The sequence below is a fragment of the Apodemus sylvaticus genome, chromosome 19, assembly GCF_947179515.1.
Source record: "Apodemus sylvaticus chromosome 19, mApoSyl1.1, whole genome shotgun sequence".
In the NCBI taxonomy this organism is placed as follows: domain Eukaryota; kingdom Metazoa; phylum Chordata; class Mammalia; order Rodentia; family Muridae; genus Apodemus; species Apodemus sylvaticus.
Window position 1 is genome coordinate 9,076,199 of NC_067490.1, and position 26,952 is coordinate 9,103,150.

The window sequence follows — 26,952 nt, forward strand, 5'->3', positions numbered from 1 at the left end:
TCTTACTACTACACACCCCTAGATCTATTCCTAGGATGCTGCAGGAACGGATTGCTCACCGCACCACACCTCTGTTAAGTGTCCTTGACACTGCAGGGATGGGTTATTCTCTCTCCTCTCCAAATCCCACACCTGTCCTAGAAAGCAGCAAAGGTTTCCTCTCCACCTCTGTACTTGTCCCAGGACATTGGGAGGTGGGCCATTCCCTCTATAATGCTGCATCAAGACCCAAGGCGCTATCCTCGTGAAAACGGGGCGGGGAGTGGGGAGCCCTGTCCCTGTGTTGTCGTAAGTCTCGGGCTGCCTACATGACGGCCTTCCTTCAGAGTCTGCCCAGGGAAGCCCGCAGAGTTCTACAGACACTAAGTGAATGAAGGTGGCAGGATCGCCGCTTCCCCGACGTGTTAGCTGTGCTTAGACTCGAAAACTGCATCAAACCAGCCGTAGGCATCCTGCTGGAGGAGATCTGATCCCCGTCAACCGCCCTGAACCTGGACCACCCTCAGGACGAACTTCAGCAGCGATGCTCCAGAGTCTACTCGCACAGGGGCCACGCGGGCTCCCTGGGCGCGCGGCCACTGGCGCCCCGGTGACGCCATCACTCGCGCGCCACAGCCCGCGCGCAGGCGCAGTCCTGAGCGCTCGGCGGTGGCGAGCGGCACGCGCGCTGCCCGGGGATGCTGAAGCGGGTGCGATGGCTCCCGCCATGCAGTCCGCCGAACTCCAGTTCGCCCAGCGGCTGGCCTCCAGTGAGAAGGGCGTCCGCGACCGTGCCGTGAGGAAGCTGCGGCAGTATCTCAGCGCAAGGACGCAGAGCGACACAGGTGCGGGCCTGGGTCCGCGCCGTTGCGCGCGGCGAGGGTCGCGCCCGTGGACGCGGGTGCGGCTGCTTCGGGCTGTGCGGCGGAGCTCCTAGCCCTGAGTCCCAGTTCGCCGAGGGTCGTTGGTGTTTTCTCGTTTCCTTCCTTGGATAGTGCCTGTAGGCGCTGGGGTGCGTTAGAGTTAGCTCTAAGAGGAACTCTAGCAATGTGGTGGCAGGACTCATGGCAATGGAGTGGGGCGTGTGAATGCGGGAATGCATAAGTAGTGTGAGAAAGTGCAAGAGAAAGTCTCTCTAAAGGAGCCTCCTTGTGCTCGTTTGAGATTTTGACAGGAGGAAGCCAGTCCTACGCTAGAAAGAGCTAAGCGTGCCCTGAGCCAGAGAAATCTGTAAGTTGGCGCGCAAGGGATATTGAAATAAAATTGAACCCGGGGGCGTGGGGCGGTGTGGCCACACCACTGGCTTTTTTGTCTGGATTTTAACTGCCGTGGAATGCATTGCAAGGATTTATTTAAGTGATCTGGAGTAGGTTCTGTAGCTCTTGAGAGAATATGGAAAGTCTGGACTGCAGCCTAGTGTGGAGGTTTCAGGTTGCATCCAGTTGACTAAAGTTTGAGTTACATGTTGCTAAATCTGCTTAAAATTAAAGTCTGGGGGACCCCCCCCCCCCCAGAGACTTTTCAGCGGTTCAAGTCTCAGTACCCACGTGGCAGATCAACCCTTTCCTGGAAAGGAGTCACCCCCCCTCTCACTTCTGCTAACACCAGCCATGCACGTGGTGTGTGTGTGTGTATGTATGTATGTATGTATGTACATAGAGGCAGGCAAATCTCATACACCTAAACTAAATCCTTTTTTTTTAAATGGTTTTTGATTGAAATCTGCTCCAGGTGAGAGCACATACCACTAATTCCATCATTGAAAGGCTTAAGGGCAGCCAGGGCCACAGAGAAAGCAAGTCCTTGGCTCCAAGAAAGGAAGAGACTTTGAGAAGTCTGATAAAGGCATAAATACTAAAATAATTCTTTTCTTAATTGTGTGTGTGTGTGTGTGTGTGTGTGTGTGTGTGTGTATGCATATGGGCACTCATGTGGAAGTTAAGTTCCAAAAGTGATCTGATTCCACCATGGAACCCAGAGGTCAGACAGGTACAGAGGCTTAGCAAGCTGGGTATGACCCACTGAGACACCTTGGCAGCTGCGCTTCCCATCCTGATCCCCACCCCCACCCCCATAACATTTCTGTTAAGTTGCCCCAGAAATTTGGTTTACTCTCATATTGTCAAGTTTCCTATATACACGTGCTGGCCTAGGTGGACTTTTCTGTATCCTTTGCTCGGATTAGTGCTACTTGCCTGGTACTCCACCTGGCTGTCCTGTGAGTGCCTCAGTACCAACAATGGCATCCACACTCCCCCTCCAAACACCTGTTCCCTCCTACTGCTCCTCTTCCGCTGCTCATTCTTGTGGTTTTCTCACCACATTGCTCTGGCTCTTTCTTCATCACACACACACACACACACACACATACATTGTCCCACTGTCCTGCCTTCTCAATAACCTGAATTACTCTGCCTTAACCAGAAGTTCCTTTATTTTACCTAGACTTCTGGCCCGTCCATTCCCTTAACTCCATTGTGCCTTTTGTTTCTTTGGGTTCCTAACCCCCACCCCCACTCCCCAGACAGGGTCTTTCTGTGTAGCCCTGGCTGTCCTGAACCTAACTCTGTAGACCAGCCTGGCTTCTAACTCAGAGAGATCGCCTGCCAAGTGCTAGGATTAAAGTTGTGAGCTACCACCGCCTAGTTTGTTTGGTTGTTGTTGTTGTTTATGAGACAGGGTTTCTCTGTGTTACAGTCCTGGCTGTTCTGGAGACCAAGCTGGCCTCAAACTCTCAGAGATTCACCTCCTTCTATCTCCTGAGAGCTGGGGTTAAAGGCATTTGTCCCAGGTTCCCATTGTACCTCTTTAATCTGCCCTCCACAAAGGACCCAGATTGTTTTCCTAAAGCAGACCTCATCTTAACCACTGCTTCCCTCGAAGGCCACACTCTGTCAGACATGGTGTCCTCGACTGCTCTCTTTTTTTTTTTTTTTTTTGGTTTTTTCGAGACAGGGTTTCTCTGTGTGGCCCTGGCTGTCCTGGAACTCACTCTATAGACCAGGCCGGCCTCGAACTCAGAACTCAGAAATCCGTCTGCCTCTGCCTCCCAGAGTGCTGGGATTACAGGCGCGTGCCACCACCGCCCGGCTCGCCTGCTCTTCTAATTCCTCAGTAGTCAGTTAAACCCTTGTAGGCTGAACACACCCCTTCTGCCTTAGCAGTATCACTTCTGAGAGAGATCCTCCTTTAATAGTGTTTAGATACATGGAGGGAGGGAGGGATATTTGTTTGGAGACAGGATTTCCCAGAGCCAGGACTAGTCTCTCCTAGCTATACAGAGAATGAATGATCTTGTCCATAGCTATGTACAGATAACGTTTCTGAACTCTGCGGTTTATATCCTTTGCCTGCGCCTCAAGCACCATTAGCTTCTGATTGTCTTCTTAGCCATAGGTAAAAGCATAGAGCCTTAGGAGAGCCTTCAAGAGACAAAAGCAAACAGGTACAATACACCTGGAGCAGAGACAGCCAGAGAGCGTGCCCAGAACACAAGAGCCTGAAGCCAGTGGCTCACACCAGTACCCCAGGGTCCTTCCTGATGCCTTATCTGTTCCCCTATTCCTCATCATGGCCACATCATAGGCCTTCAAAAAAATAAAAGGACTGGAGAGATGGCTCAGCAGGTCAGGACATTTGCTCTTGCACCCATGTGGTTCATAACCATCTATAAGGCCAGTTCCAGAGCATCTGACACCCTCTTCTAACCTCTACAGTCTATAGTCACCACAGACACACACGGTGTACATGCATTAAATAAAAAGAAAATAACTGCGGGGACTAGGAAAATGGCTCCATCAGCAAGATGCTTGTCACATGCCCTTGAAGACCTGAGTTCAGGTGTTCACCCATAAAGGCCAGGTTTAATCCTGGTGTAGCCAGATTGATAAAATAATCTGTCCCAGAAAATTAGCTGGAGAAATAGTGAAGAAAATACCTGTGGGGATTTCCATAGTTCCAACTATGAGTTCCAACCTATACATATGTGCCATGCAAATGAATAAAAGCTGCAGAGTAAATGTCTTAATGATCATGGGACAGTGGGGCTGGAGAGATGGCTCAGCAGTTAGCACTGGGTCCTCTCCTGGAGGACCTGGGTTCAGTTCCGGGCAACCACATGGCAGCTCACGGCTGTCCATTTCAAGAGACCCAATGCCCTCACGCAGACATATATGCAGGCAAAACACCAATGCGCATAGAACATAAAAGAGAAGACATTTAAAAATAATAACCATGGGACAAAAAAACCAAGGTGTACACTGTTCTTGGCATAGGGAGTACAGCAGTGAACCAAGCAGGTGGTCGCTGCCTGTTTGCACAGTTCTCAGCCTTAAACATTTAACACCGGAAAGCTGTGCTGCATCTTAAAATCAACCCTGTGGCAATTTCCTTTGTGTTGTTGCTTCCTCTTTTTTTATTAGTATTAGCGTGCATGTGTGTCATGCACACACGATGCGGGATAGGTATACAGCAGTGCACATTTGGAAAGGTCAGTTGGTTCTTTCCTTTGGTTTCCACATAGTTTCAAAAGCTGGAACTCTGGCCGCCAGGTTTGTGTGGCCAGCACCTTTACTGCCTAACCATTGCCCCAGCCCCAGCTTCCTTTTGGATGTCTTATAAGATGACTGGATTTATGGTTAGTAGTGGCTGAATCACTGAGGTGTTGTGGAAGTAAGGACCTTTCCTGCTGATGGCCTAGGATTCTCCACTAACAGTTATAAAAGAGGAAGGTGTGTGAGTTTTGACTACGGGGTGGTCTGGAATACGCTCTGTCCCCATCCAGAACGGCTCCCATGTTCATTTCATGAAGAGGGTTGCTGGTGAATGTTGTCATTTCAAAACACAGTGGTACTTCCTGTATCATACCTTTTACATCGCTGACAGTCTTTTTAGGATAGCTAAGTCTAAACTGTTTTCTGTCAGAAACTAGGTTATATAAAAATGTAAAATTCATCACCAACCAGGCACTCACCTTCAACCCCAGCACTCAGGGAGCAGAGGCCGCTGTATATATCTCTGGTGAGTTCCAGGCCAGTCAGAGATACAAGATAAAAACCTTAAAAAAACAAACAAAAACAAAACAAAAAAACTGTTTTTCCTGGACAGGTATGGTAGTCACACCAGTGATTCCAGAGCTTGGAAGGCTGGGATGGATTGTAAGTTCCAGGACAGCCTGGGCTACACAGAAAGACCACAAAATAAAGGGCAGAGGAGGAGGAACTTAACAGTAGAGTCCTCTTGCCTGGAGTGCACAGGACCCTGTGTTCACTCCCAGTGTCTCAGGAAGTTATCACCAAGAGGCAAAGAGAGCAATGAAAGCAGTTATCAAATAAAGCTGCTTCAAAACTTACCTCAGGGAGTGAACGGGTCAGGTACTCAGTGCTTCTCCAGACCTCTCTGAGTTCTTTAAAAAATCAGTTCCTATTTTTACCAGCTAAACTCTTAGGTAAAAACAGGGTTTTTGTACATAGTTTGGAAGTAGATGTTTAGAATGGGGGATTTGAACAAACCAGGGCTTCTTAATGTTTTTAAGTCACAAACCCCTTTTACCAGAGAAACTAAGTATACAGATTAATTCATTTATAAACTAGATTTACAAACAAAACATTTACTAATAATTATGTCACAGAATTTTATTTTTTAAGCTTCTGGCACATGTAGACTTTTGCCACCTATTGAAAATGAGAACAGCATGGAGGAGTTGTTGTTGTTGTTGTTGTTGTTGTTGTTGTTGTTGTTGTAGACCAGCTTGGCATCTAATTCACAGAGATCCACCTGCTTCCAGCACACTAGTGTTACAATTAAGGGTGTGTGCCAGCACCACCTTGACTTTTTAAACAGTCTGATGCACGCTTTTTTTTTTTTTTTAACGTACTCTGAAGGAGAAATGCAGAAACAGTGACGTCTTTGTTTTCAGTAATTAAGCCATTACACTTGTCTGAAAGCAGAAAAGCTGTGTGGAGAGTACAGAGCTATAGTTTGTCACCTACAGTTGTCAAGAAGCTGAGGTGAGGTGTTGCAGGCAGTGTTCAGTGGCCTTGTGCCATGATGGCATGCAAAGTACAAAATGGGTGTGTTGGGTGTTCAGAACTGGGGTTGCACGTGTGTGTGCGTGCACACACACAGACACACACGGTCCAGCATGGCCAGCAACACCTTGGATTCATTGTGTGTTTAATTTGAATTAATTTTGCTGTGCGTTCAGAAAGCTCTTACTGGAATAAATGGGGATGGGAGAGAGAGAGGGAGAACATGAATATCACAGTGGCAGTTGCCAGTGGGACAGCACTTAGCTCTGACAGAGTGCTTCTCATGCTGATGTGTGCTCTGTATTTGGTGTTAACCCTATGCTGTACATACAGTGAGGGAACTGGGTACTTGTCAACAGTGTGCTCCAACTGGACACACTGTACAGTACAATACAGATTAGACCAGGTGTACTGTCCCTGAGCTTTCTTGTCTGTCTGCTGTCCCGGGCCCACTGCCAGTCTGTGGAGATAGTCATATTTCATTGTGGAATATGTACTGTACATCCTGTGGTAGCTTTGCCTGTAATAGCTGTGAGGTATCCAGAGATACTGGATGCACAGAATTATCACTAACCATTGATGCCCTTAAAAGAACCATCTGGAGGATGGTGGACAGAGCTCAGTGGTGGAACAGTTAATGAGCCTGGGTGAGGCCCTGGCTCCAATTTTCAACATGGCAGGGGGCCTGGAGATAGTACACACTGAGTGCTTTAAGTGTGAAAGGTGTAGATTATGGAAAGACATCCAATGTATGTAGCCATACTGTTTTGAGATGTGTGTAATGGTTGTGTGCATAGAATAGGTCTTTGGGAATATATAATCAGGTAGGTCCCAGAGTCACTCTGGGGGCAAGCCAGTGAATTAGACATTAACTATGACTTTTGAAAGTTTGTGAATTTTTTGCAAGCTGCATTTTCATTGTGCGGGTATTTGACCTGGAGTGGGATTGAAGAGTTCAAGACATCCTTGGAAAGGAACTAAGACAGTTTTAGTCAGTCATAGTCCACCCAGCATCTGCACCACACATTTTAAAGGCAGAGATGCCCCTGTGTGACACCTGAACTGCAGTTTCTCTGAAGAAGCTTTGCTTCACTGGGTGGTCCCCATTTCTTTGCTCTCCCCCTGTGTGACTAGAAAGACTTGTGTGCAAAGCCTGAGCAAGACGGGCATCTGCAGAGCCTGAATGGTACTGTGTGTGAGGAGGTTAATTGCCCTGCCTCTGGCCTAGCATGAGCCCTCGTTGCTGGCACACCTCAACCCACTGCCTCCCTAGACAGCTTTACCCTGAAATCCTACAGTTACAGTTAGGACTAACTGCTGCTGGCAGGCAAGACCTGAAGTGCCCGGCCCTGGCCTTGTGGAACCACAACTTTAATTCTCTATGCTGTGGTTCATTAATGGCCATAGTTTTCCATTTGATATATGGGGAGTTCTTCAGGCATCAAATCAAAGCACAAAGCCAATGAGGAATTTCGGCAACTTCACACACACACACACACCCCACCCCAACATTGAGTTGCTTTTCACCACTGTGGTGGAGCAATTGACTGGCTGTCTGATGTGTCACTTCCATTCACCTCATAGCAAGTAGTCCCCAAAGGTAAGCACTCTTCTACAGCACCTCTGTACACCATAAAAAGGGTCTCAGCCAGCCCCAGGGGTCTGCACCTGACATCATAAGTGGAGGCAGAAAAAACTTAAGAATTTGAGGCCAGCCTGGGCTACATAGACTCTCAGAAAAATCACACAAATAAGTCTTGATGTTATGAAATTATTTAATCTGTTAAATTTTTTTCACCAACTTTTCTGTTTTTATGTAAATCCAAACAAGACCCCTTGGCTAGTATATGTGCAGACTTAATTTATCTTTTCTCTCCCCTACTTCTGTTGATTTGTTACAGAATGTGGGTCATTTGTCTTGTAAGATGCCACCCCTTAGTATCATTTAACATGTATATCTCTCCCCTCAGTTTTCTGTAAGCTAGTACTCAAAGGTACAGGTCAAATTTTATATGATTACTTAGACTGGTCTGTGTTACTGATTTTCCTGTGAGAAGTTCCACCTGATGGTTTGGTGTGGGTTTTTTTGTTTTTTTTTAAGATTTATTTATTTATTATATCTAAGTACACTGTAGCTGTCTTCAGACGCACCAAATGAGGGCGTCAGATCTCATTATGGATGGTTGTAAGCCACCATGTGGTTGCCGGGATTTGAACTCAGGACCTTTGGAAGAGCAGTCAGTGAGTGCTCTTACCCACTGAGCCATCTCTCCAGCCCCGGTTTGGTGTGGTTTAATCCAAGTGATCTAAAGTAATTTCTGAAGTCATAAATCCTTACCCAGAACCACAGTTCTCCAGGCACATGTGCAGTCTTGGATCATGATTAAATAGGAGCAGGTTACCACAACAAGAAAAGTTGTAACTGCAGTTGGACAGGTGCTAAAGGTATGTGCCATATTTATATTATCAGGGAGAAGCCGGCTCTCACATCAGCTGTGTGTGTGGCTCCTTAAGGAAATGTTTCAATTAGCTAACTGCACTATGGTTTCTATAACCCTAGTGTTTGGGATTGTGGATTGTTTGTTTGAGAAGGTCTTGCTAAGTAGCCTCAGATAGAACTCTGCTTGCATCTGTACTGAGATTAAAGGCATGTGCTCCCACACTTGCTATCTTCTTTTTAAGTAGAAAACTGCCATGTAAAAGAATCAAACTGCAACATTATAAAGGTATTGACAGGAGAAAAACCTTTCTTTAAAAACCTTTTTGGGAGATTATTGGGAGGGGGTGTGTGTATGCATGTGTGCACTTGTATAGCTATGGAGGATGTTGGGTGGCTTCTGCAACCCCTCTACCCTATTCCCCTAAGGCAGGTTCTCTCACTAAATCTGAAACTTAGTGTTCTGCTAGGCTGAGTTGACCATTGGAAATCACAGGCACACGTAGCTTTTGTGTAGAGTTGAAGATTCAGTCAGGTTCTCGTGCATAACAGGTAATCTCACCTACTGTGCCATCTCCTTAGCCTGCAGATGGCTCTTAAATCAGTCGTAAAATAAAATTGGCCCACTGAGTACACTACAGAAGCATGAGTCCATTGCAAGGCCTCTTTGTCAATTTAAAAACATCTTTTAGAGTTAATAGCACACTGCTTTCAAATTGGTAGTTGAGTTGTGTGAGGTGGAACACAGAGACAGCAGGATCTCAAGGGTCAAGGCCAGTCTAAGGTAAATAGCAAGACCCTGCCTCAAAAGTTAAGGAAACAAACCAGCAAAAAAGAAACTCTTGCTCTTATTCATCTGGTTTGTCTCTGCATGGTACTAAAAAGACTTCCTGTTGCTTCCCAGTCACACAGATTGAGGCTGTGTGTGGTGAATCAGAGCTGAGAATGTTCTTTGTCCCCTAGCCTCATCATTCAGGGTCATCTTTGCTTCCTGACACCAGGAACTGCTGGCCTGAACAAGTGGTTGGGCAGAGCATGACCCCTCCAGGGCATGCCACTTAAACCGGCTGGAATCATTAAAGCTGCCCAAGAAGTGATAGCTGGCACAGTCAGAAGATGGGGCATGGTTGACTTCTGCCCGTGGATGGACCCTTTTAAAAGTACACTTCAGTAGACCTGTCCTCAGGCTGGCCCAGTCTTCAGTCTTAGGGAGTGGATCAGGAATGGTTCTGCCATTTGCTAGGGACACTGTGACTGGAGATGCTTGCATCTTGTATAGGATTTGTAGTTTTCCTTCATTAAGATGGTGAAACCTCCTTTCTTCTCATGTTAGTTCACGGGATGAGTTCAAGGTCTTGTGTGTGCTTGGCAACTGGTATACCAGGTACATGGGTTAACTTGAGTATCACACATGCAGATAAGGACTTTTCCCCGGTTGCCACCTTCCTTCCCTTGGCTGATAACAACACACATGTGGTACTTCAGGCTTGCTTGGAGCACTGGTATAAGATGTACTTCAGGTGTCCGGAATGGTGCAGAGGAAGCGACTGTATGTGGTAGGTTTGCCATTTGTATCGTGTTAAGGAACTGTTAAGGGAAGAGTATAGACTCTGAGGTGCTGGTGCTGTTTTCTCCCGCAGGAAGTTTCAGTCAGGAAGAACTCCTAAAAATATGGAAAGGACTCTTCTACTGCATGTGGGTGCAGGACGAGCCCCTTCTGCAGGTAACGCAGTCCCCTCGCCACGGTCCTGGACCTTTGCCACGATGGATAAGAGACTTGACTGTTTACGTTCCACCAAGCTGCTGCCATCCCCAAACAGATGGAAGTAAATGCTTCAAGGAGCCATTGTCTCAGCTCTTGTCCCCTCAGGAAGGGGCGGCGGGCACTTAGGCTGTGCTTTCAGACATATCGGACACGCTAAGTCATAGATCCCCTATTGCTCTCGTCATTTCATAGCTTCTATGGTAGGTTTTACGTGGCGTTCTTAACATTTCTGTTTTGTTTTCTTTTGTTTATAATGCATGGTCAGAAGCACGGCAGTGGGCCTAGTAAAGGTCCCAGGGAGCCTGCTGCCCAAGTAAGGCCGTCAGTGACCTGCTGCATCTCAGTTTCCACACAAAGCAAGCAGCCAGGGTCTGTGGCTAAAGCACCATGAGATGGCCTGGTGCCCAAAATGCACAGGCCAGCTTTTATCCCTGCCCACTGAGCTTCCCACTAATACCACTGTAGAAGAGTTGTTGTAAGATCGAAAACTAGACCTACCTCGGTAGCACGGGTGTAACGGTTGTGACTCACGAGCCACACTGTAGAGTCCTCCTGGGTAGCACTTACCTTGTATGTGAAACCTTGCTACTTTTCTCAGGACGTGTAGTGACTTGTCTCAGCTCACTGCATTGATTCTACTGAACATATTTTGAGTGGGATAGCAGAGCAAAATATTGTAAGATTATATTTGGAAGTAGCAACAAGCAGCTTTAGTGGAGGACGAGAACCAACAAAAAGGAACATTTTCAAGTCTTGGAGTTCATTCAAGACAAATAAGGAACTCTGGGCATAGGAGACAGGAACAGTGCCAGGAAGGGCACCCGTCTTCAGGTAGCAGGAAAACGGAAGGCTTCCTCCTAGGGTTAGCCACTTAGTTCTGCTGAATAGAATCTGCTGTGCCACAGGCATGCTCCTTGGGGGCAATTTGCCCAAAGCACAACCTAGTGGAATCTGTGGCACTCTGACCAGCCCTCTGACCAGGTCTAATAGGAGACTGGAGTGCAGACCCTATTGCACAGGCGCCAGCAAGGTGGCTCTGCGCCTTCTGGCTTTGCAGCACTTGGTACTCAAGATAGGTTCAGTTTAGTCTACATCTTAAAAACAGAGTAGAACATGGTAGCACACACCTTTAATCCCAGAGCTTGGGAGGTAGAGGCAGGTGGATTTCTGTGAATTCCAGGACAGCCTAGTCTAAGAGTGAATTCCAGGACAGCTGGGGCTGTATAGAAAAATCCTGTCTCCAAAAGGGGGCTGGGGGGCCGGGGCAGTGAAATTATTTTCCTGGAATCATTCAACCTCTTATCAGAGACGCATTTTTAAACACATAGTTTTAGCATTTTCCCAGAAACGTGTGACATTAACCCAGTAGTTGATTGAAGTTTGGAGTTACACATTTCATAAAACCTGGTGTGTCAGCCACAGACATAAAACAAGAGGCACAGGCTTTCCCGCCACAGAGGGAAGAGGCTATAGCCCATAGCATCCCCATCAGTGTGACCACCTAATAACCGATGTTTTTCCCCAACCCGCCTTTGCAGGAGGAACTAGCGAACATTATTTCCCAACTCATCCACGTTGTAAGCAGCTTGGAGGCTCGTAAGTTCTGCCGTTTTCCTGGCTCTGTCTTCCTTGGTAGTAGGTTTGATAGCTTATCTGGGGAACCTAGTCAATGCTTTTCTTCTGGTCTTCTGGGAATTAGTGATATGGGTTGCTAGTGTGAACAGAGATCGTATGACATTTCAAAGACTGATCAGCTCTCCTCTAAAGTCTCCAAATTCAGGTTATTCTAACACTGAGAAGCCGTGACGCCTTTGCCAGTACTTACGGTAACCTGGCAGGTGCACCCTGACCAAGATTAGAGCCATCTTGGCAGTAAATCATGGTAATAATGTGTAAGGTAGCCCTTCTCTACCTAAAAGAAAAGGTAGAGATTTCTGAAGTTGGACAGCAGTCAGTTCTATTTGACACTCTGAATTCTGGCTGACTTACAACACCTAAGATTCTGCATTTGTTGTATAGTAAAGATTTGCATTTGTTTATAAATTGGGAATGATGATATATGTCTGTAATCCCAACATTCAGAAGGCTGAGGCAGGAGGTGTGAGAGTCCCAGACCAGCCTTGGAAGCAGCCAAACCCTACATTCTAAGGGAGTGTTCAAAATCAGTAAATAAGGAATCTGTGGACTAGCATATGCTGTGTCTTACCCAGACCACACATACCGTCAGAAGAGTCTGCATTTGTACATGGACTGTAAGGATGCTCTTCAATCTCTAGATTGGAGCTGGTTGGATGCAGGTGTGGTAGGAAGGCCTTAGATAGCTGAAAAGGAAATCGTTGAGCATTTTAGCAATTGGCCAACCGCCACCTGTCCAGGAATTCTTGAGACAGCAATGTAAAGAGAACTAGATGTGTTTCCAGTCACCTCCTTCTTGTGTGCGCCCATGCAGTAGAGCACTGAGAGCCTCTTGTCCCTGCAGAGCACCTGTTTATTCAGACCTTCTGGCAGACCATGAATCGAGAGTGGCAAGGGATAGACAAGCTGCAGCTGGACAAGTACTGCATGGTAAGGTGGTGCCTCCCTCCACGCAAACTTGAAGAGTTTGCACACAGTGTTCTGTCTGAAGACCGGCAGAAAGCTGGGATGCAGCTCGGTGCTAGTGCACTTGCCTGGCATTTTTTTTCTATTTCTTTTCTTTTTGAAGCCGAGTTGGAGTTTAATAAAACTGTTTCTTGCGATGGGAGGGAGCACATTTGGGTGGTTGGCTGGTTAGTTTTGGTTTTTCCAGACAGGGTTTCTCTGTGTAACCCTGGCTGTCCTGATCTCACTCTGTAGACCAGGCTATCCTTGAACTCAGAGAACCTCCTGCCTCTGCCTCCCAAGCAACCACTGCCCAGCTTGCTGTTTATAGATTTGTAAGCAGTAAAGTTAAGAGAAAGAAAGGCTCTTGGGAAGAAAGAACCCATGTGAGGCTCTCAGGAATTGCCTTGCCTGGCCGTCGTCTTCAGACCTAGCTTCCATCAAGCAAGAAAACGATGGAAGTCCAGGCATGGTGTGGCAGAATCATGGGCATGCGCCACAAGTGCCCCTGTTCCTGTCTGAGCTGCTGGGATGAGGCTGGAGCATTGCCATCCATGTCTTACGTTGGCTTTGTTTGTTTTCTGGGGCTGTGGGGAGAGTCTGTATGCTGCACAGGCTGGTTTCTCGTTCTTGGGGACAGACACATACCCCTGTGTGGCTTAATGCTGTTAATCCAGAAGTTAAATAGATTTAAGGATGTTGTCTAACATTGGGGATCCAGACTTGGGGTCCTCATTCTGCCAAGATGATCACTACTGTTTTTACTTTTATTATAAAAATAATGTCGACCTGTAGCTCATCCGCCTGGTCCTGAGGCAGTCCTTTGAAGTTCTCAAGCGGAATGCCTGGGAGGAAAGGTTGGTAAACTTTTTACATTGTTGTGTGATAACTACAAAAGCATCTCAGAGTTGCTAGGTGGTGGCTCAGTGATGGAGTGTTTGCTTGATGGGTACGGGGCCCTAGTTCTGATCTTTAGTGGACACACACCCCACCCACCCCCACCCCTGATCTCTATAGAATAATAGGGTCCTCTGAGGTTTTTAGGTAATCAGAAACACAGATTGGCTGATCACGCCTGCCATTATCTAGTGCTAGGAGAAGCACATAGATGCTGATCCGAGGGAGGAGCTTAAATCCATGGAGAGCCTGAAACAGTCCCTTGAAGCTGATAGAGGAACTGTTTTCTCTCGGGGCCTCACATTGACTGTTTACGCAGTGTGAGCAATAAACTACATATTCTTGTCTGTTCTTTGAAAAGAGGAAGGTCATTGGCGATACTGTCTTTTAAAACAACTGTGCGGTTGGTTTGTATTTTTGCTATTCTTCAGCCAAATCACCCTTTTTTTGGACATCCTGATGAAGGAGATCCTGAGCCCCGAGAGCCAGTCTCCCGATGGAGTGAGGTCCCACTTGATTGATGTGTATTTGGATGAGCTCTCCACTGTGGGAGGGAGAGAGGTGAGGAGCGGCGCTGCCTGGCGTCAGTGGGGTGGGAGTGCCATGCCCAGGGTTGCTATGGGTACTGTCAGAAACAGCAGCCTCTCTGTGACATCTCTCCTCCTGGGACCCTGAAGACAGGACTGCACGCTGTACATATATCTAGAAGTCTTGCCTGTAAAGTAGGATCACACACAGCTGCTGGGGTAGCTGAGGCAGGAGGGTCATTTGAGCTAGCATGTTCAGGTGTGTACAACCTCAGCACTGAGACAGGTAAATCTCATGTTCCAGGGCAGCTTGAGCTACATAGCAAGGCCCTGCCTTCTCTCCTGGCAGAAAGAGCTGCAGTTTACAGAGTCAAAAAAAAAAAAAAAAAGTGGGATATGTTGAGTATTTCCAAGCTGTGTGGGAAAGGCAGTAGACAACATTACGCAGATTACCCAATATAAATAGGCAAAAGGCTGGAAGGAAGAGGTATGCTTTTATATACAGATGATTTTCTTGGTTTGGGAATATAATCAATTTCTACTATTCTCTTTGACATTCTGTAGTGAATGTCTTATACATGTATTAAGTAAAAAGAACTTACTAACGAAAAGTTATTGAGAGAGGCAACCATGTACACTTACACTGATTCAATGAATGAATGAAGTTTAAACCTCAAGAATGGCTTTGTCTCCTGCTCTGAGTCAGCAGCCACATAGAACTCCTATTTTCCTTGCCGTTCTGGAGTTAGCCAGGGCCTTCTGCTACCCGGGTGCCACGCTCAGCTGTCTAGAGATGCGTGAGTGCTGCAGTTTAACCCTGACCAGTGGGTACTTTGGGTCGCTGCACTAAGACACCCAGAAAGCCAGGGCTCTGGGGTTCCTGTGTCTGGGACTGCCTGACAGGCATGCATGCTGCCGATCCATCCTGTGAGAGGGGCAGGTGCTTCTGTTCTCGAACATGTCAGAGGACAGAAAAAGCTATCTTCCCTCACTTTCCCTCTGTTTTATGTCTGAATTGCAGCTCTTAGCGGATCAGAACCTCAAGCTAATTGATCCATTCTGCAGGATTGCTGCCAAGGCTAAGGAGTAAGTGGTTCTCGCTCGTGCATCCTCACTTTGTGTGCGTCCTCACTGTGCGCTTCCCTTGGTGCCTGGGGGTGGGGTTCTGTAATGCAGCACCGTGCCAGGCAATCATCTACAGTAAGGAGCACCTATTCCTAACTCCCCTCACAGGCCTGCGGCCAGTCCAGCCCAGGCTACACAAGATCCTGCTCAGATGAAAGGAAGAAAGCAGAGGTTCTGGCCCCTGTCAACAGCGCTTGGCTGCCAATCCAGGACGCTTCCCACACCAGAGTCCTGCCTTCTCTCTGTCTGTCCTGTGGCATGTGGTGATTCCTTGAGTCTTGAGCGGACCTGTCTCTGGGGTGTCTGAGTCCCTCCTCACAGTTGGTGGGCACACCAGGCCCCAGGCAGGCACCTGAGTGTGCACACACTTACCCGAGCTGTTCTCCTCTGTGCTCCTGACTGCCTAGGCCCCAGGCCGAGTGTTTTAATCCCTCTCTTTCCATTGTACTTCTGCTCTCAGCCACACGCTGGTACAGACTGTAGCGAGGGGTGTTTTCGAAGTCATTGTAGATCAGTCTGCCTGTGTACCTGAAGAGTCTGTGGAAGAGCAGAAAACCAAAGATGGCAGTGGCCTCCCTGCAACTGAGCTGGCCTGTAGGAAGGCGGTCGCTGGAAAGAAGGCTGGTGAGAGGCTTCCTCTTATACTCTGTCCTTTCTGCCCGGTTGGTGGCCCCCCTGGGTTTTGCGTGTTCGTATATACCGATGTTGTCTGTGTGTGGATGCTTTCATGTGGGCGTCATCCCTCAGCTTGCATCCACCCTTTGAGATGAGGTTCCTCGTTGGCCTGGAAGATGCCTACTTAGGCTACACTGGCTGGCCAGTGAGTCCCAGGGACACCCCTGTGGCTGCCTTCCCTCTGCTGAGCCTAGAAGCCTGTACCACCATGCCCAGCATTTGTCTGTGGATTCTGGGGCTTGAACCCAGGCCCCTGTTCTTGCCTCACTAGGCCTGCTAGCCTGGCCCCTCTGTTTTTGGTTTCTAAGTCTTCAACAAGCACTTTGTTGACATCTCACTGAATATAGACCTCCCAAAACACAAAGCAGGGTACGTAAGAGACACTGTACGCAGTTAGTCCCCAGGAGACGGCAACACCACTCAGGCTAGGCTCGGTTGATCCTGTCCCTCCTAGCTGTTCACCTCCTTTGTGAGGGGTCTGGCCGGTGCCTGTGAGAGCTGCCCTGCAGTCGGAGCACAGTCTCGTTCCTGTGGCTCCCCCCAGCACTCAGCTTCCTTCCTGCAGGCTGAGTTGTTTCATGAGGGTAGGGTTGCTCCTACGGGGTTGGTACTGGGGACAAAGCCTTTGCATATAAAATAAAGGCTGGCATTTTTTTTAACTTTATTTATTTATTTTTTTTTTTAAAGATTTATTTATTTATTATATGTAGGTACACTGTAGCTATTTTCAGACACACCAGCAGAGGACATCAGATCTCATTACAGATGGTTGTGAGCCACCATGTGGTTGCTGGGATTTGAACTCAGGACCTTTGGAAGAACAATCAGTGCTCTTAACCACTGAGCCATCTCTCCAGCCCTTTTTTAACTTTATTTAACTTTTTTTTTTATACTCCAGATTTTATTCCCCTCCTGGCCAACCCTCTGACTGTTCTACATCCCATACTTCCCCAACCCCGACTCCCCGAGGATGTCCCTACCCTACCCCCACTCAAAGTCTGGGATTTTTAAGAGACAAATTTTAAGTGTCTCCCCAGGCAGCAGTCGCTGGTGTTCTCCCTGGTGATAGGGACTGAACCCAGAGCTTAGAGGGACTGTGCCACATCTATTCTTGAATGTCAAGACTGTGTCTTTGTCTTTGGGTGTGTTTTGGCAGCACTGGATGAATGCCTCAGAGATGGAGTCATTGGCAGCAGAGGAAGAGACGTCTGTGCAGCCTTGAAAGATTCAGGGTCACCTCTCCAGGTGGGGGCAGCTTTTGCTTTTTATAGAATGTGGGTTGACCTGGGGTGGCTTGGCTAGAGAATTAGAGTCAGAGCTCATTAAGCCATAGGGTCTAAGACGTAAAGTCCTTTATAATCCCTACTCTAATTAATGTCACCATTCTTAGAATGAGCTTGTTGGGGACAAATTTGAAAAAGTAGGGTTTTAGGCCGGCATAGTGTTGCACACATAAACTCTCAGCCCATAGGGAGGTCTTGAGTTCAAGAACAGCTTGGGCTATCTAGTAAATCCCTTTCAAAAATATAAACAGTGAACAATGAATAATGTTTTGAAAGACTGCGGGCTGGAGAAAGGGCTCAGCGGTTAAGAGCACTGACTACTCTTCCAGAGGTCCTGAGTTCAATTCCCAGCAACCACACGGTGGCTCACAACCATCTCTAATGGGATCTGATGCCCTCTTCTGGTATGTCTGAAGAGCAATGGTGTACTTATATACATAAAATAAATAAATCTTAGAAGACAGACATACACTGAGCTTCATTTTCTAAGCGCCGTGGTCTGTTTTCCCGTGTGCAGCAGCACCAGCCCTAGTGGGGTGGAGGAGGGATTGTGTTTTTACGCAGGGTCTTGCTGTGCTCCAGGCTGCAGTGGGATTCATGCAGTCCTTATGCCAGTCCAAGTGCTGAGAATGCTACTGTGCACCACCATGCCAAGCCTCCAGTTCAGAGTTTTGGTTGGTTGGCTGGATGGCTACCAGGCCTTTCTTTTATGTAGCCCTGGCTGTTCTAGAACTGCCATGTAAACCAGGCTGGCCTTGAACTCACAAAGATCCACCTACCTCTGCTCCCCAACTGCTGGGATTAAAGGCATGTGCTACGACATGCATGTATACACAATTGTGCTTTGAAAAAGTAAAGACTGTTTTGGAGTCTAAGATTGAGAACCCAGCACAGATGTAAAAAGATGCTCTCCGGGCAGAGTCTGCTCTGAGCATGAGACCCCAGTTTGGAGAAGACTGCTGTCAAGAGCACCGAGAAGGTGACTCAGATAGGCCAGGCTGCCTCACACTGTGCGTGTTTCCTGTCTCTTCGTGGTAGTTTGACTATAAGGCTGTTGCTGATCGACTCCTGGAAATAGCCAACTGGAAGAGCACCCCGCCCTTCAACAGGAAGCGGCTCTGCAGACTAGTCAGAAAGTGAGTAGCAAGTGAGATCCTGGGGCCACACCAGCACTCTCCCACCTTCCTTTCCTTCTTCTCTTAAAGAGTTACTCTTAAGTGTGTCTGTGTATGTGCACTCTTTCAGCAGCCAGAGAAAAGTGGTGCCCTGGAACTAGAGTTGTAGGCAGGTGTGAGGCGCCCAATGGGGGTACCAGGAACCAGACTCGGGTCCTCTGGAACCTCTGAGCCACCTTTCCAGCCCCGCCTTCTGTTACTTCTTTATCCTTTATCACTTTATTCATAACCATTTGCAGACAGAGATCAAGGGAAGGCAACCCTGCTCACCACGCCACCCAGCCGTAGGGTAGTAGTGCCAGAGTGCTCCTCTCGTGTCTCCGTTGGCATGCCGAGATACACGGGGCTTCAGTTAGTCATGGTCACTTTCACCTCCCTACAGGGTTGTGCCAAAGAGTCAGGCAATCCAGTAGTCAGCATTGGTATCTTTAGGACCACAGTGACATGGGGGATTTGCCAGAAAGCCAGCTGGTGTGTTCTGACTGACTTGGGTAGCAGCTGTCTGTCTGGTCATGTCCTTTGTTTGGGTTAGCCGGCACTGGTCTGAGCTTGATCCTTTATATTATGAATGCCTTTAGAAGGGAGCTAGGGACATGGCCTGATGGATAAAGCACTCGCCACAGTGTGAGAAAACATGAGGGTTAGAGTTTGGATCCTCAGTACGCATGGAAGTAGCTGGCGGATGTGGAGGCTCATACCTAATCTCAGCACCCACGAAGTTGCAGGCAGCATGGCAGCTCATTTGGTTGGGAGGCAGAGATGGGACCCCCTAGAGCAAGCTAGCTAGACTAGCCAAGTTGGTAAGCCCAGGGTTCAAATGAGAGACCCAGTAGGGAGTGGTTGAGGATGATACCTGGCATTAACCTCTGACCTTTCCATGCACATGTGCTCACATGCAAACATGAGGACACAGCAAAACATGGCTCTTAAAGAATTACCCAGAAGATGGCATCCATACGTTCTCGTGTTTTATAGCTGGGCCTCTAAAGGCATGCCAGGGTCTCCAGTGTGGGTGCTAGGCTGACCTGCCTGCCCCAGCGACCCAGCCCAGCCCGGTGTACATCCCTCATAGCCTCAGCTTTGATTGTTTGGTCTGATGCACAAGGCTACATAAAGAGCACCCTCGTGGGCAGGCCTCCCCTGAACAACAGCGTAGTACACTGTCTGCTTCAGAAACAAGCGAGGAAGACATTGCACCTCTAGGTGTTACATGACTGTGCCCTGTGCCGAGCTGGTGGAATGGAGGGCACCTTTGTCCTAGGCTTCTTCCTTCCTGCCTTGCCGCATCCCTCCCCTCCCCTAGGCGTAGCTGCCCTGCCTCCCATGGAGGAGAGGGTGAGCACCGAGTATCCGGATTCCTGCTTTATGTTCAGACCCTGAACCGAGAACTCTCTGAACTTCATGTGCTCTTTTCCTTTTCAGGTTCCAGGACCTCTCTGGAGGTAAGAAGAGTTGTTCTCACCCAGTTCACACCCCACTTAGGGCAAGTGATCTATGGGGTGGCCACCTTCATTGGGTTCACCTGGCACACCTAAGCGAATACCCTCAGTTCCTGACCCTTTGCACATGCTCCCCATCCAGCTGGTGCCGCCTGTGTGTGGGCAATACCTACATGGTATTCATTTGAAATTTTATTGGTGCTTTCTACGGTTAAGTTTTTAATGGGGGAAGGGAAGGCAGAAGAGGTGACTCCATGGTCAAAAGCACTGACCACTCTTCTAGAGGACCTGGGTTCAGTTCCAGAGCCCACATGGTAACTCACAACTGTCTGTAACTCCAGACCCAGGAGATCCAGTCAGTGCCCTCATCTGGCCTGTGGAGCCCAGGCATATACATGATACACAACATACAGGCCGGCAAAACTGGGCTAGGAAGGTTAAAATCCTTTGTCCAAAAGAAAATCCGGGGGTCTCACGACCTTTTATTTTCCTTAAGGACACATGTCCCCAGGGTGTAAGTTTTGTTAAACCTGAGAGGGCCAGTGAGCCAGCTCTCCTGTTCCTTGTGCCCTGATGGGATGACTCTGTGAGAATGGAGAATCCCACCGGTCACTGGCCAATGTGCATTCTGCTCAGGAGCCTTTGAGTTCCACTGGAAAAGTGGCTGGTAGTGCAGGCAATGGAGCTGAAGTTAGGCTCAGGAGTTTTTGGTGGATGGCTCAGGGCAGGCCCAGGACCTGCACTGCTGCCACAGATGCAAAAAGTCTGGGAAGCTGACCAGTGTCCCTTTGGAACCTGCAGGCAATGGTACTCAACTCGGTTTTACTGAGGACATTTCTGCTGAGGAGAATGGTCAAGCTCTTGCTCAGAGAAGACACAAGAGGAAAAGAAAAAAGCTTTTAGAGAGAGCTGCCTTAGAAAGGGAGAAAGGTAAGCTGCAAAGCCTTAAGTCTCAGCGCTCAGGGGGGGTCACCTCTTGCTCACTTCGGGGTTGAGAGAGGGGAGGTTTGTTCTTTTAAGTTAGAGCCGTCTTATATAGCCCAGGTTTCCCTCAAACTCATGATCTTCTGCCTCTGCCTCCAGAGTGCTGGGGTGCTATACCAGCAGCACTGCACCCACATTCTCTAGGCTCTGTTCTTTTCTGTGCAGCACTGGTCCCGTGGCTCTCTGGGTGGCAGGTGCATGTCACCAACCACAGTTAGTTTTTATGTGGGTTCTGTAGATCCAAACTCAAGTCCTCCTCTTTTGACAGAAAGCACTTTACCTACCAAACCATCTGCCCAGCCCACCGTAGCAGCTCTGTGGTGAGACCCTGTCTCTAAAGGAGTGTGCTGTGATGCTGTACACCTGTATTCCTGCCACTCGAGAGCAGGAATCAGTTCCTACAGCAACCTCGGCTGCACGGCAGATTTCAGGCCAGTCTGAACTACCTGAGACCCTGGCTGCCGGTGGTCGCCATCAGGGCTCTGCATCATCAGTCTGCATTTTTGTAGGAAACACAGTATCTCCTGCTGGTGAAGAGGACAACGGAGGCCACGTTCACAAGAGGAAAAGGAAAAGGAAGAAGAGGAGCCACTTCCAGCCTGACACTCAGGGCCTGGACGCTGCTGTCATGCCCGCAGTACCAAGTGCTGACACCGAGCTCGATTCTGCCCAGACGCAGGCCCCACAAGCATGCGTGACTGATCCTACAGCAGAGGCTGTGCCCAGCATCGGGGAGAACAGCTCCGAGCCTACACCCATCACACCCACACACAGTAAAAGGAAACGGCTGAGAAAGAAGAACCTGAAGGCCCACAGAGAGGTCTGGAAATCCACCGCTTCACCTCAGGAGGCCACGGCACAGAATGACCCTGTCGGTGGGCATCCTCAGAGCTCTGCTGCCCACACTTCTTCCTCAGAAGGTGTCCAAGCCCCAAAAAGGAAACGGAAACTGGGAGCTTTCCTTGTCAGCAGTGGCAACTTAACCGTACCGAAGGCAGGTACCCCATCAAGCCAAGTGGAGGGGAGTGATGGCCAGACCACCGTGCCCCGGTGCAAGAGGTCACAAAAGAAGATAGCATCCAGCACCCTTGAGCCCTGCAGTCTGTCCAGTCAAAAGACAGCAGTCTCAAAAAAGAGGAAAAAAATGAAGCTGATGACAAATGGTGTGTTGGAGTCCAGCGCCGGGCAGATCCAAGCTCTGGTAAGATGGGGAGGGCCCAGAGCTCGGGGGCTGGGCTTGAATAGCTGAGCTCAGAGGACTCGGCTGTCTGCTAGGGATAGGGCTGGGGTGGGGGGTAGGCACACCTCGGCCAAGCAATGGTCAGGGTACACTGCTTTCTAACCACTCTCACCAACAAGCAATTGACAGGTTCTGGTCTCAGTGGCCAAATGCAGCTGCTCCGTTCAGTGCCTTACTCCCCCTCTTCACCACTGATGTCTCTTTGGACAGGAATAGATAGACATGGTGATAAGGAACTCAGTCAGGCCCACAAAGTTGCTCTCTTGGTCCACTGCCCAGCCAGCCGCTGTGGCAAGGGGCTCTCACGTCTGGGTTAATGAAAGGATTTTCTTTCTCTATGGACTTTAGAGCTGTAAAGGACCTGAGCTCTCTTGCCTTGTACCCTGTTTAGAAAGCGTACTGCCTCTGCTAGGCTGCACATATAGCAAACATACCACAGCATGTGCTCACTGCTGTGGCCCATCAAGCCACCGAGAGAGTGACTCTCTGGCTTTACAGGGGGACATCAGACCTTGTTCAGCACCAGTCCCTACACACACTGCTCGGCAGTGCCTGTGACACCGAAGCCCATCCCTGAGCAGGTGAGTTGATGGGTAGCCAAGGAGAACAGAGCACTGGGCTGGCCTGGACATCACCTCAGCCTGGATCCAAGCCTGCCCTCGGAAGAGGCGCCTCTTTCTCCATAGCCTGAGTCTCATGCCCTTGGCAGCTGGTCTTGGAATTGGGATGATTGCCAATGAGTTGGGGTCCAGGGAGGTTGCTGCTGTCTGTTCCTGGGCTAGGGTTGCTTCGGGGCAGGCCAGAGGAAGGCTTGCTTCAGCAAGCGAGGCACCAAGCTCCAGCCAAACAGCCAACATGGTGGCTCCACACTAGGCTACCCAGGTGTGGGCCCTGAGCCTGAGCCGCATAGCAGCCTTAGCCTCCACACCAGACTCACAGCCCACATAGAAAAATGAGTTCTCGTCGGGTGGTAGTGGCGCACTCCTTTAATCCCAGCACTCTGGGAGGCAGAGGCAGGTGGATTTCTGAGTTTGAGGCCAACCTGGTCTACAGAAAGAGTTCCACGACAGCCAGGGCTATACAGAGAAACCCTGTCTCAAAAAAAAAAAAACAAATCCAAAAAAAAAGAATGAGTTCTCACTGAGGGGGTGAACCTTGGAAGGAACAGTTATTCAGAACACAAAGTTAGGGGGGAGGGAAATGGACTTTACTGCTGAAAAGCCACTGTGGTCCCTGCTGGCATGGTGCCAGCATGGAGGTCAGCACTGCACTGAGCAGGGGAGTCTTCCCAGTGGGCTACAGGCTGAGGAGCCTGGGGTGGGTCGGCCTCCAGCACTTCCTCACTATGCTCTCCTGGTGTGAGCCTGGCTAGATGCCATGACAGGATCCTTCCTCAATTTCTCATCCCTCTCACAGGGAAGCAGCAAGACTCTGAAGAAGCCACTGAAAATGGAGGACGACTTTGTGAAGTTTGACACTCAATTCTTACCAAAGCCCCTGTTCTTCAGGAAAGCCAAGAACAGCTCTACCATCCGTCCCCAAGGTCCTGCTGTCCAGGTGAGCCCTCCACAGGGACATGCAGGCAGTGTGCTGAGATCTGGGTGTAGGGCTCTGGGCTGGCAGAGCCCAGCTTCCTCCTGACAGCCTGCACAGGGACGCACCAGGTGGAGGGAGGGAGCAGCACGCTCAGGAAGGAGGCCTAGGTCCTGGGCAGGGCTCAGCCCAGCTCTTAGAATGTGAAACCAGTTGGCTTCTGGAGACACTGTTGATGTGTGGGTAATTTGAAGTCCTTACATGCAGTGTTGAGTTGATCTACGGTGGGGTCCCAGTGGTAGAGCATTTGCTTAGCATGTATCAAGGCCTTGGGTGCTATCTCCAGCAAAGATTTTAAATTCATATCCATCACCCATTGAAATAGACCCCATTTCAACCCCAGTTCAATCAGTTGTATGTGAGCAGCAAGTTCAGCTTAGAACAGCTTAGACGGTCTGGGCCTGCCCAGTGGCGTGGCTGGGAAAAGTCCTTCCCACCCAGGTCTGAGGACCTGAGTGTAATCCCCAGAAAGCAGGGTAGGAGCAGAAGTGGCCCCAGAACGAGCTCCTCTGGCAGCTCACACACGGCGTCACACCGTTCACAGTAATAGTAAATAACTCTTACAATTCTGGAACAAAAAGGAAGGTGGTTTTTGACATATATCCTTATAATTTTGGCTGATAAATTTGAGGCTCTGAGCATCCTTATCCCTCTTCACTGTTTTTCAGTGTCTAATTTGGGAAATCTGTGCATGCGTAAAAGTAGTTTGTGACGGTTCTGGGCAGAAGTCTGGTAGTGCAGTCCATTTAGGCTACAGCATGCTGCCCCATTAGCCTTTGTGTGTATGCAGATCAGGAAAAATACTGCAAAGGCCCTCCCTGGCTAAGTTCTTCAGAAAAATCCCAGGCAAGGAGGCTGAGCACCTGTGTTACCATGGTTACTGCTTTGTTGTTCTGCAGCTGAATAAAACACCCTCCAGTTCCAAGAAAGTCACCTTTGGATTGAACAGAAACATGACCGCAGGTGAGTGGGTGGCCTTCTGTAAAACTTCTTGGGACCAACTAGCTAGAGCTAGCTAGGGATTCCCCAGCAACCAGATACTGCCCTCCTCTCCTCTCTGTTTCCGGGTCAGTCAGACAATGCCAAGGTAGCTTTCCTCACAGATGATTTGTGAGTTGCTGAAGAAGGGAGAGATTGAGGGAGAGGGAGGGGGATGAGAATGTAAGAAAGAGTTTAGGTAGGGGTGTTGTTTGGCTTTTGAAGATAGGAAATGTCTATGTAGCACTGGCTGGGCTATCCTACAGCTCATGATATAGACTAGGCTAGTCTCAATTCAAAGAGATCTACCCACCTATGCCTCCTGAATGTTAAGATTAAAGGTTGGGAGAGGTTTCTTAGGACCATCTTCGGCCACCAGGAAAAGATTGTGATGGGAAGCCATTTGTCCAGGTGCTCTCTGGTTCTGTCTCAGAGGCTAAGAAACCCTGGTTCCTGGCTCGGCTGTAGCCACACTGCCCACTACATAGTGGACCACCCTTACTATTAGATCAAAGAAACCAGGTGGCTCTTATAAGGGCTGGCGGGCTGGCTGGCTGGCTGGCTGGCTGGCTGGCTGGCTGGCTGGCTGGCTGGCTGGCTGGCTGGCTGACTGGCTGGCTGGCTGGCTGGCTGGCTGGTTTTGAGGAGTCTAAGTATGTGCCTGCACCTGGCCTGGAACTCAGAGAATCACAATCCCTGCACTGGCACTTACTACCACATGCTAGTATTTTTGAATTTCATATGAATTTAATACCTTATTTGTGTGGGCAAACAGCTCTGTTTGCATGAGTGAGCACAGTGGGTTTGGAGGGCAAGCAGAGAGTGCAGGAAGGGGTGAAGAGCAAACGCCTCAAGCCGAGCAGTCCAGCCTGCAGAGCTGGAGGGGAAGCAGTCCCTGCCGAGCACATGCGCAGACACACCCATCCCACAGCAAACTGCAGGACCCACCAGCTGCACCGCACACGCTCCCTCCCTCCCTCCCTCGCTGTGTCTAGGTGTCTCCTGCATTTCAGGGCCTAGGGAATGTGAGCCTGCGCACCTGGAAAGAGCAGCTATGACACAAAACTCAATAAACTAAGTAAATAGCCTTACTTTCTTTTGGGACAGAATTTAAGAAGACAGACAAAAGTATCCTGGTCAGCCCCACGGGGCTCTCCAAAGTGGCCTTTAACCCTGAGCAGAGGCCACTGCACGGAGTGCTGAAGACCCCCACAAGCTCCCCAGTCTGCACTCCTCTGTCAACCATGAGACTACCAGCCACCACCCCAAAGAGAAGGCCGAGGGCTGCGGACTTCTTCTGAGAGCCAGAATCCCTTTTTGAAGACTGCTTTTATACTGGATGTTCTATAAATTATAACTTTTAAATGTGGGCTTTTAATTATTTTACAAATATCCACAAAAGGGACAAATGTTCTGAACCTGGACCACAGGCCTCTCCTGCTAGGCTCGCAGCCCGCATCTGAGTCCGTACACACCCTCACCAGAAGGGCCGAGCACTGTTGGTCCGCCGAGCCCCCCTTGGTGCCCACCACTGCACCTACCGCAGTAGCCGGCCTTTGCGGACGGCTGCAGTCTCAGTCTCCTTGTGAAAGCATGTCAACTGTGGGCCGGCCAGCTGCAGTCGGGCAGGCGTTCAGCTCTCTCCTGGGACTGACTGAGGCCGAATGAGCAATAGTGTAGCTTCTCTACGGGTGACCAGCCGGAGGGTGGGCAGGTGTGAGGTGGGGAAAAGCCACTTTTCTCCGGGGCTTTTCCTCCTCTGCCTGGCCTGATCCTGTCCCTGTCTTCCTACCTCTATAGCAAGCCTAAAGTGTCTTTTCAGGAGGGCCAGTGCCCCCCAGGCTGCTGCCCACATTAGCACATTGTTTTCCCAGGGCCTCCCTGACTGCACCAGCGGGGTCTGGACTCCAGGCTCTTGCATGTCCCAGAAGTTGGTTGCCTGGGAATGGGTGCCCTCACACCTGCCTGTTAACTGCCTCCATGGTTTTGAACAGTTCTTGTAGCTTAGTGCAGGACCCAGGGAGCACTCAGACGTCCACCGAAGCACATCTGGCTCCTGCTTTAATGGAAACCTACTTGGTGGTCGCTCTTGTTTAAGGAAACTCCCTTGGGTCCGCGGGGTGAAGAGGCCTTAGCATTGAGCACAGCACGGGGGGGGGGGGGGGGGCAGCACAGCAGGGGGCCCAGTGACCGGGCTTACCATTAGGAGCTGCAGGTTTGACATGGCAAGACAAAGGCCGTGGATC

General features: G+C 49.3%; 1 protein-coding gene across 3 annotated transcripts; it reads left to right on the plus strand.

Annotated features, from left to right (window-relative positions):
* Nucleotides 1-629: 629 nt before the first annotated feature.
* Nucleotides 630-26,071, plus strand: Rrp1b (ribosomal RNA processing 1B). Of its 3 annotated transcripts, XM_052164505.1 has the most exons (17): nucleotides 743-824; nucleotides 9,863-10,001; nucleotides 10,086-10,168; nucleotides 11,749-11,806; nucleotides 12,690-12,775; nucleotides 13,586-13,647; nucleotides 14,119-14,248; nucleotides 15,236-15,300; nucleotides 15,800-15,963; nucleotides 17,171-17,259; nucleotides 18,336-18,433; nucleotides 19,895-19,914; nucleotides 20,713-20,841; nucleotides 21,405-22,096; nucleotides 23,552-23,692; nucleotides 24,628-24,691; nucleotides 25,814-26,071. In XM_052164505.1, the coding sequence occupies exons 2-17, from the start codon at nucleotides 9,917-9,919 to the stop codon at nucleotides 26,005-26,007; spliced, it is 2,160 nt and encodes a 719-aa protein (XP_052020465.1). In that variant the 5' UTR covers nucleotides 743-824; nucleotides 9,863-9,916; the 3' UTR covers nucleotides 26,008-26,071. The 3 variants fall into 3 exon arrangements, with proteins under 3 accessions (XP_052020463.1, XP_052020466.1, XP_052020465.1); XM_052164503.1 differs by lacking the exon at nucleotides 9,863-10,001 and having other exon boundaries at nucleotides 630-824; XM_052164506.1 differs by lacking the exons at nucleotides 9,863-10,001; nucleotides 10,086-10,168 and having other exon boundaries at nucleotides 740-824.
* The last annotated feature ends 881 nt before the right edge of the window (nucleotides 26,072-26,952 follow it).

What these genes read in the sequence shown, in the direction of transcription:
- Rrp1b (XM_052164503.1), top strand. Translation starts at nt 695, where the DNA reads ATGGCTCCCGCCATGCAGTCCGCCGAACTCCAGTTCGCCCAGCGGCTG. An exon ending in CCACTGTGGGAGGGAGAGAG is followed by an intron (nt 14,249 to 15,235) that starts GTGAGGAGCGGC and finishes TCTGAATTGCAG; the next exon opens with CTCTTAGCGGATCAGAACCT. An exon ending in CTCTGCAGACTAGTCAGAAA is followed by an intron (nt 18,434 to 19,894) that starts GTGAGTAGCAAG and finishes TTTCCTTTTCAG; the next exon opens with GTTCCAGGACCTCTCTGGAG.